Below are 9435 nucleotides of genomic sequence, written 5' to 3'. Positions count from 1 at the left end.
CCAGATACTTCACCTGTAAGCTTGGTCCTCTCATCTATAAAATGGGGATAGTATTGTCTACCGCATTTTGTAGTTGTGAGGATTAAATAAGATACTGGATGTAGAGAGCATGGTGTTTGGGCATGCTGGCCCCAGTTAGTCTGACTCCATCACTTCCCAGCCATGGTCTTGAGCAAGTTATGTAATCTCACTCTTAGTTTCCTCATTCTTAAAATTGGAGTAACAACAGTACCTATACTTTTGGGTTGGCGTGAGGCTTACATGAGTTTTATCCCATGAAAAGTTTTAGAGTACTCTTGGAAAATAGCAGGAACTCGGTACATCAACAACAGGAAAACAAGCACTGAATTGTTTACACAAGAGAAATGAAAACCTGTAATGAATGTTGATTGCAGCTTTATTCATAATCTCCCAAAGGTGGACACATCCCAGTGTCTTCCAACAGGTGAATAAACGATGGAACCCTATTCAGCAATAAAGAGCAATGAACTGGTTCATGCAACACAGATGAATCTTAAGTGCCTCATGCTAAATGGACAAAGTCAGACTTAAGAGGCTACATACTATAGAATTCCATTCTGTGACAATATGTTAAAGGAAGAAACAGGGAGAACATACTGGCGGTTGCCAAGTGTTAAGGGTGTGTTTGACTACAAAGACTCAGCGTGAGGGATGTTGTAGTGGCTACGTGACTATGCATTTGTCAAAATTCACAGGACTGCACACCAAAGACTGAATTTCATTGTATGTAAATTTAAAAAACAAACAAACCCAAAACAACTGTTGAGCATTTCAGGAAACTGAGCACCAAATTGTGAATAAGTGGGGAAGAAAGGAATACACACACATTAATTTGTAAATATCCTGCTAGTGATTCAAGTCTCACTTTGTTCTGCAACAAATGAGCTTATTCTCAGAATACATCTGATAAAACTGTGTGGAATTAGTTGGACTCTGGTTGCATGAAGGACAGAAAGCTCACAGGCATGTCTGACTGCTCATCTCTTCTAGGCACTCACATGGTCTGTGCTCCTGTATCTGAGATTGGTGTCTGATGATGTTCTTGGAAAGTCTGCAGAAGTCCCGTCTTCCGTGGAGTCCTGTCCCGACGGGCTGCTCAATTTCATTCTGTGTAACTCCCACCAAGAGTCTCCGTGAAGCTTACTTGACGAACTTGAGGACCAGCTCTCCCTGGAGGGGACGTGACTGGCTTACGTTACTCCTCCCTTTCTGGGAAGGTCCACATACACCCCCAACTCCGAACACCTGCTGATCGCGCATCCTTCCTGGGCAAAGGTTCATGCTAATACGTTCATGGACCATAAAGCCCAGTGAGGGTGTTTCTCCCCTCCCTGGGCTGCTGTGGAAAGATAAAGGCGGCCTAGGACTCCAGCTCAGATGCAGTGACAGGCGGGCTTCCCAGCTGTCCCAGGTAGCCCGCTCTAAAGAAAAACCACACGACAGACCCGTTTTGATCATAGACGACTTTTATTTTTGTTCTCAGTATGTGCCCTTGAAGATTCCCAAATGTCTGGAGTTTCTGATTCCCCTGGGACCAGAGGTGACAGCATTGTACGGAAACACTGGACCCTGGCTCATCTCTCCCCTGAGGAGCTAAGTTTGAAGGCCTCAGGGAGAGGGAGCTGCCACTCACACCTTATTCCAAGATGGGTTACACAGTGAACAGAGAATTAGTAAAACAGAGACCCAGTCTGTAAAGGGCTTCAAATATACATATTCTATATATATAGACCTGGGATATAGGATTTCAACTTATTGGTTCCCTTGTGATTTGTAATCAACGTACACATGATAAAGATGTTGTACACCACTGATTTCCCCTTCTCAGCCCCCCTCCCTCCACAACATAAATAACATACAATGGTCAGGTGATTCTAAGGGTTGTCGCTGTTGTGAATAATTTGTTTTAAAAATCATTTCCCCCCGCCTCCCCTGCAGACTGCCTCTGAGTTTGTCACATAGCAGCACGGAACGGAATGGGCGGGACTGGGCAGCAGGGCGATCTGGCGGAGAGCGAAGGGCGCTGCTTGTCACCCAGTGGTGCTGGGTGGGCTTCTGCAGCCGCGGCTATGAGGCGAGGACAGGAAGCGGGGAGCGTGCGGTTCGTCCCCGCCCAGAGGGGAGGCTGGCTGGACCACTGCGAAGAGCCCTGAAGGCCTCGAGGTTTTGGAGACAGAGCACAGCTCCGGAAACGCCTCGGCTCAGTATTTACACACCATCTTTCAGCTGCATTTTCCTTTCGGAAGTCTGTTTCTGAGGTTGGCTGGGGGAAGGAGCGTAAAAACAAAAACAAACCATTCCCACATACATAAAGTCCTGTCATAAGTCTCACTCGGTTATTTTCACACGTCATTAAAAGTAGACAATGATTGGTTTCTCTTCTTATTCTTTTCTTAGGAGCGTGAGAGAGAGAGAGAAAGGAGGGGTGCCCTACGGGGAACGTCGTCCCTTCTTCAGCATTAAGTGACACTGGATGGTCTGGATTCGGTTCTTGGCCGGGACAAACTCGGGCTGCAGCTTCAGAGTTGATTCGTACCACACCAGCGCCTTTTCAAACTCCTCCTGCGAGGGGCAAAGGGACAAATGTGAGAGGTACTAGCGCCAGACTAAATATACACTGGGAAGCCCCCAAAAAGCACCTCTGTGCTAGTGACAACCTGCCGCATTTTCTCAATGGATCTAAAGTGCTGAGAAACCCAGGTTTGAGAGGAAACAACTGCCTCCACCCCCACCTGCAACATCACAAAGAGAACCACGCAGCAGAGGGGAGGGGGTCACTTTACACAGGCCTGCTAAGGCGGGAGTCACGGGTGGTAAGAGTAAGAGCTAACATCCTGAGTACCTGTGTGTGCCAGGCACTGTGCTAGGTGCTTTATCAAGTTCCTCCATTCAATCCCCACGGAAACCTCTAGAAACATGCCCAACAAATGCTCATTTCACATCTGCCTGAATACTCTACTGCAGTGGGAGAGATGCAAGTCAAGTCAGATATGTATCTCAATTAGACTTTGAAACAGTTTTTATTCTCCCTAACATCTAAAAACATGGGCATGGTTTGGAAATGATCACTGCCACGGAAGGCGTTTATCTTTTACTTAGACTAATCCTCTCAAAAACCAGCCCACACCAGCTGGTTAAATGACTCCTTCTAGGCAGATAGAGGAAGGATTCCTCTTCAGGGTAGAAAATGTCACACTTGCTGGAGATGAAAGCAGATTCTTCAGTTAAGCAGCAGAGGGCAATCGCACACTGACCAGTACCCACCTGGCCCAACTACACTTCCTGCCCTTGAAGTCGAGGATGAGGCCTGAAGCAGGCTGCAGCTGCTCCTTCTGTGACCCTTTCCTGGGCGCACCCTGGGGACAGCCCCATGTTGGGACACTGGGTTTTAGATGGAAGTGGACGACATGATTCTCATGTTAAATTCGGCTCTGTAGCTTCTGGGACCCGCCAGAACTTCAAGTTCTCAAATCAGTCCTTGTTTCTGACCAGAATGAGCGTTCTGGATGGGGGTTTTGCTTTTCTCTCTGTCAATGGTGTCCCATGAAACTAGAGGCATTTCATCATCTACTGAACATTTGGTGAGCACCTACTGTGTGCCAAATACTGTAAGTGCTGGGAACAGGGAGATGAAGAGCAGTGTTTTTCCTAAGGAGCGCCTAGTCTGGGGGAGACAAATACTAAACAAAATTCTAAAGCACAGTGAAAATACAGCAAGAGAAATGTGCACAGGGCACCATGGGTGCAGTGCTAAGTATGAGGCCCAACGACCATGTGGAGTGTGAGTGAGGTTTCCCGGAACAGGTGGTGTCTCCAGAAAACAGGTGAATCGGACTCTGCTGTCAGTGTTACTTGAGACTATTTAGATGACTTCCATTTACTATTTTTAAAAACTCACAAACCCCTTATCTATAAAATATACCTTTGGTGGAGCTACCAATTTTGGACACAAACCTTACAGGAAACTGGGGGACACTGACATAGTCACATAAGATCTGAAAGCCAAGCAGAGCCCCTGAGAGACAGGGGCAGAGTAGGTGCGCCTGCCCACACGCCAGCCTCACCATCGCCACGTAGACGTTGCCCAGGGTGAAGTGGTTCACAGCAAAGTGTGGCGCGATCTCTACCGCCATGGTGGCCACGATGACGGCGTCGTTCCAGAGCTTGGCGTTGTGCAGGATGTTGGCCAGGCTGATCAGGGGTACGTCCTGGGAGAGGAAGGAGAATGGAGAGAAGGGAAGAATACTGAGCTTTCGTTCTTGGTTTTTGTGATCATAAATAATGCAGTCGGCTTTCCTGGTAACTCAATGAGCTAGTCTGCTGTTGGCTACCGGTCTGTGACAGACAGGTAAGGAGCTGGCACCAGACTACAAACCAATGCATTACTTCTTTCACTGAGAAAGTCTTGCCTCAAAAACAAACAAAACAGCACTGACTGAGTAGCTCAGTTGGTTACAGGTGTCAGCCCATGCCTTGTCCGGCATGAGTATGCCTTGTCCGGATACGCCAAGGTTGCAGGTTTGATCCCTGGTCATGGCACATACAAGAAGCAACCAATGAATGCACAAATGGGTGGAACAACAAATCGATGTTTCTCTCTCTCTCTACCTTCCCCTCTCTCTAAAATCAACAAAACATACACACACACACACACACACACACACACACACACACGCACACATGCAAAACAAAGCTGAGGAAACACTGCTGAGTGGAGCTGTTGGTTTACATTCTGGTACAAGCTCCTCACCTCACTTCAAACCAGTATTAAATAGTTAATGGGCTGACACCTGTCACAGGCCACACCGTGAGTCACGTTGTCATGGAGCAAAAGTATTTCCTGCAAAGACCACCACACCTCTGAAGCAGGGGCTGGCAAACTTTGGCCCACGGGCCATAGCCAGCAGGCTGCCGGTTTTAGTACGTTTTATTAGAACACAAGCATCCCATCCCTTTACTTACTGCTGTGGCTGTTTTATGTTACTCTGACAGAACTGAGCAGTTGCAGCAGAGGCTGTCTGGCTCGCCACACTAACATTTCTTACTATCTGGCCCTTTGCAGTAAAAGTTCTCCTACCCCCGATCTAGAGTCTTGGCCCTTCCCTATTGCCTGGCAGTAAAGAGCACAGAGTGATGGGTTGAACAATGGCAACATTATTATCATCACAAATATTTATTCCCTTTAAATGTGTTACCTGAGCAACTATCTATATCACATTGTACTGGGTTCTATAGGAGATTCAGAAGAAATGGGGTGTGGGGGTGGGGGAAGGAGCCATTTTAGACCTAACTGGACACCCATAAGAGTGTGTAACAATAAATGAGGTCACAGAGGTTTAATAACGTGCCTAGATCACAAAGCTAGTAAGAGGCAGAGCTGCATTTAGAACTCAGCAATGCCTAGGGGGAGAGCCCGGGGCCCTCCCCTTTCCTGGTGCTGCCCTGTGAACAAAGACATCAGCGTGTCTTTAGGGAGAATGAGATCTGGAGGTTAATGCAGACCTCAGCACACGTGGGTACAATGTGCTGTTAAAAAAACTGTACATTCTCAGTCATCATAGCAATAATGGGCTTTTTGAAAAGACTGAGGTTATAGGGGGTTAGCTGTTGTATGTGTGTGTGTGTGGTGAAGTTGAACGAAGAACAGGAACTGGCTGATGTGCATGAAGAAATGAAAATTTTCTTGTTTCGGCGGCTGGAAGCAAGCTTACTTCAGGAGTGTGGTGAAACAAGTACAGCAGGCCTCCAGGCCCAGGGGGTAGCTAATTCCAGTACGACCTCTAAGGTGGTGGCCCGCCCAGGCCAGTGGACCTGCGGTACACTGGGTGACTCTGATATATGGTGGAAGGGGTATTCAATGATGTCATCTCTGACAGTGATCTTGATGTGCTTCCCCCATGCCCCAACTTGCTGAGGTAGAGAAGGCATGAGGATGGGCATGACTCACAAGCCTGCGGCATGGCATAAGGGCGGTCACAGGCTCTTCTGCCCTATCCCAGCCTTCTGCCATCGTACTGGCTGAGCCAGCTGAAACCTAAGAATACTCCACTGGGCAATGCAAAGGACCCAGGGACAGAGTCAGACCTGGGAGGCCCACGCACCTTCATCTGGTGTGGAGCGTAGTGGAGGGCCTGGCGCAGGCAGTCGATCGCCTTCTTCCCTTGGCCTTTCACTCTCCAGTAGAGGGCTGCCATGCTGGAAAGGACCCAGGACGTCTGGTTCTATGAAGGAATGGACAGTAAAGCCAAGGTCTCTTAAATAACGTGTTCGTTTACCACCAAGATTAAGAACAGTAACACGAGTTCATAACCACTTAACTGAGTGTTTACTAGGTGCTGGCACCCTGCTACGCACCTTATCTCCATCCTCTCATTAATCCTAGGGACAATCTTATGAGCACGATTCTACTATTTCAGCCTTTTTATAGATGAGAAACTATGACTCAGAGAGGTCGAGTATCTTTTCCAAATCTACTCAACTACTGAACAGCAGAGCTGTATTTCAGGTCCATGTTCTTCATCTACAATGACTTACCTTTTGGAACAGGTAACTCATTCACATGTTTCAAAAGCTGGAAATTATACAAAGTTATAATGTATAGTCAAAAGCCTTCCTCACATCCTTGTCTCTACAGTATATCAGTAAACACCATTTTTAGTTTCTTATGTAACCTTCTAGAATTTTCTGTTATACCTGCAGCTATGAATACAGACTTACACCCCACTCTTTTTTAATATAATTTATTCCTTATATACCTGCACTTAGCTTTTTTCACTAAACAATACAACTTGGAGATCTTATTCCATCAGAGTACAGAAAGCCTCCTCCTTCTTTTGTTATCAACTGCATAGTATTTCATTGTATGGAGGCACCATTATTTATTAAACTAGATCCTTATTAGTGAATATTCCTCTCTCCCATTGTTACTGTTACAAATGCTGCACAGATAACCTGTCTAGGGGTAATTCTGCATTTGTGCAGGTGCACTCGTAGGATATGTTTCCAGGTGTGGCATGCTTTGTCAAGGGGATACACACTTGTCATTTTGATAGAAATCACCACAGTGTCTGTCCTCCATAGGATCGTACAAATTAGTTTCCCACCAGAAATATGTGGGTGTCCTGCTTCCTTACAGCCTCACCGCCAAGTGTGTTATTAAACTCTTGTACCTTTGATGGGTGAAAAATGTGGTTTAAATCTGTATTTCTTATGAGTGGAGCTGATCATTTCATGTTTGACATTCTTTTGTATTTTTCTGTATCTATTCTTATATTTTGTTAATTTTTCTGTGAGGTTTTCATCTTTCCTATTTGAAAAAGCTCTTCATATATTCGGAAGATGAGTCCATGCTGGTGACTTGAGTTACAGATGCACTCCTTCAGTTTTCGCAGCCCACCTGAACTTATGGTGCTTATGTGATGTCGGTTTTCATTTCTACACAGTTCAGTGTATTTATCTCTGATGACATCTGGATTTTCAGTGGTAGTTAGGAAGGTCTTGCTTATTTCAAGGTTATCAATATGTTTTTGCAGAACTTTTATAGTTTTATTTTTCATAAAATTTTGATCCATTTGAAATTTAACTTGGCATAAATAATATGGCTCCAGTTTATTTTTTCCAGATGGCTACTAAGTTGTCCTAATAATATTTAATGGATAATTCATCTCTCCCCCCCACTAAGATTCTGCCTTTACCAAAGACAAAATTCTAGTACTTAATTTAGGTCTAATTTTGGATTTTCCTATCTATTTCATTTGCCCTTTTTGATGGATGGTCTCTAACTCCCAGCAATTACAGATGAGGCAATCAGAAAGCTTACCATGCTTCCTAGCTTATTTCGTTCTCCCAGTCTAATTTTTGGATAATTTTATCGTTGTTCATTGTCAGGACACATAGCCTTTCTATTTTGTCCTGTCACCCTATTGCCTACCTTTGTTTCTGTATTGGTTCTGCAATTAAATATATTAATTGATCACTGACATAAACTTTTGTATGGTTCCCCCAATTATCTCTGGTTGGCTGAGTTCATCTTCTAGTAGTTTCCTCCAGAAGAATGCACAGGAATAATATTCTCTTGAGATTGTTATGGACTGATATGTGTTCCTCCAAAATTCATATTTGAGGTCTCAACCTCTAGTGCCAGTACCTCAGAATGTAACTTGTATTTGGAGATAAGGACTTTGAAGATGTGATTATAGTAAAGAGGCCATTTGTATGGGGCCCTCCTCCAGGCTGACTGGATCTGTATGAAGGAGTTACAGAAGAGGAAGACATCCCAGAGTCAGTGTAAAAAGGCATGAGCATGTGAAGAGGCAGCAAGAGGACTGCCATTTGCAAGCCAAGGAGAGAGGACTCGGAGGAAACCAACCCTCCTGGCACCTGGATCTTGGTCTTGTAGCCTCCAGAAATGTGAGATAAAAAATTGTTGTTTAAGCCACCCAGTCAGTGGTATTTTATCATGGCAGCCCTAGAACACTAGCACAATCATATATGTTCAAAACTTTCTGTCTGCAGCCTTCACACTTGAGGGCCAGCTGGCTGGATATAAAATCGTGGCTCATTCTTTCTTTCCTTGAATATTATGTTGGCGTTGCTCCATTGCCTCTTGGCGTGGATGGCTGCTGCAGAGAAATCTGAAGCCAGCCTAATTTATTCCTCCTTCTTAGTGACTTCATACCTTGACTGGCTTCCCTAAAGAATTCTTTTTTAAAGAAATACAATTAGCTCGGCAGACATGGCTCAGTGGTTGAGCATTGACCTGTGAACCAGGAGGTCATGGTTCAATTCCTGGTCAGGGCACATGTTCAGGTTGCAGGCTCAATCCCCTGTAGGGGATGTGCAGGAGTCAGTCAATCAACGATTCTCTCTCATCATTGATGTTTCTATTTCTCTCTCCCTTTCCCTTCCTCTCTGAAATCAATAAAAATATATTTTAAAAATATATTAAAAATGCAATTATCTTTCTTCAATGCTAATACTTGACACATACAAAATAACATTTACATAATTATATATAACAAATATGTAACTGTATAAAATGTGCACTTATGCTGTAAAGCATAAAATAATGAATATCCCAGAAACTGCCACCCTATCAAAGAATAAACTTGCGCCTACCGACATATTCTTACACTATTCTAGCCTCTGGCCTCTTCTCCAGAGGCACACACTATCCTAAATGTTGCTCTATATCAAGCATGTCAAGCTCAAAGGCTAACACGGGCCAAATAAACAAGCTTTAAGTTTTTGTGGGCCACGAAAAGACAAAAGCTTCAATTTTCATAGAAATGTAGGTTTATTTTGATAGACATGCTGAATACAAAGGACTGAAATAAATGAGTAATCGTTAACATAAAATAGAACATTTTAATAAAAATTAATATTTTTTCTTGACCATTAACTTACCAGACACTG

General features: G+C 44.5%; 1 protein-coding gene across 1 annotated transcript in view; it reads right to left on the bottom strand.

The window, feature by feature from the left end:
- Nucleotides 1-398: 398 nt before the first annotated feature.
- The window catches only part of TTC17 (tetratricopeptide repeat domain 17), an 87246-nt gene continuing 78209 nt past the window's right edge, over nt 399-9435 (bottom strand). Inside the window, exons 23-25 of the mRNA XM_079788284.1 lie at nt 6123-6242; nt 4086-4229; nt 399-2583 (exon numbers count right to left, since the gene is read on the bottom strand). Coding sequence (XP_079644410.1) covers nt 2452-2583; nt 4086-4229; nt 6123-6242 — 396 coding nt within the window. The 3' untranslated portion in view covers nt 399-2451. The remainder of the gene's footprint in view (nt 2584-4085; nt 4230-6122; nt 6243-9435) is intronic.

This window comes from Cnephaeus nilssonii (genome assembly GCF_951640355.1).
Source record: "Cnephaeus nilssonii genome assembly, chromosome: 13".
NCBI lineage: Eukaryota > Metazoa > Chordata > Mammalia > Chiroptera > Vespertilionidae > Cnephaeus > Cnephaeus nilssonii.
The sequence above is the reverse complement of the archived record's forward strand: the minus strand, read 5'-3'. Positions and strand labels throughout refer to the sequence as shown.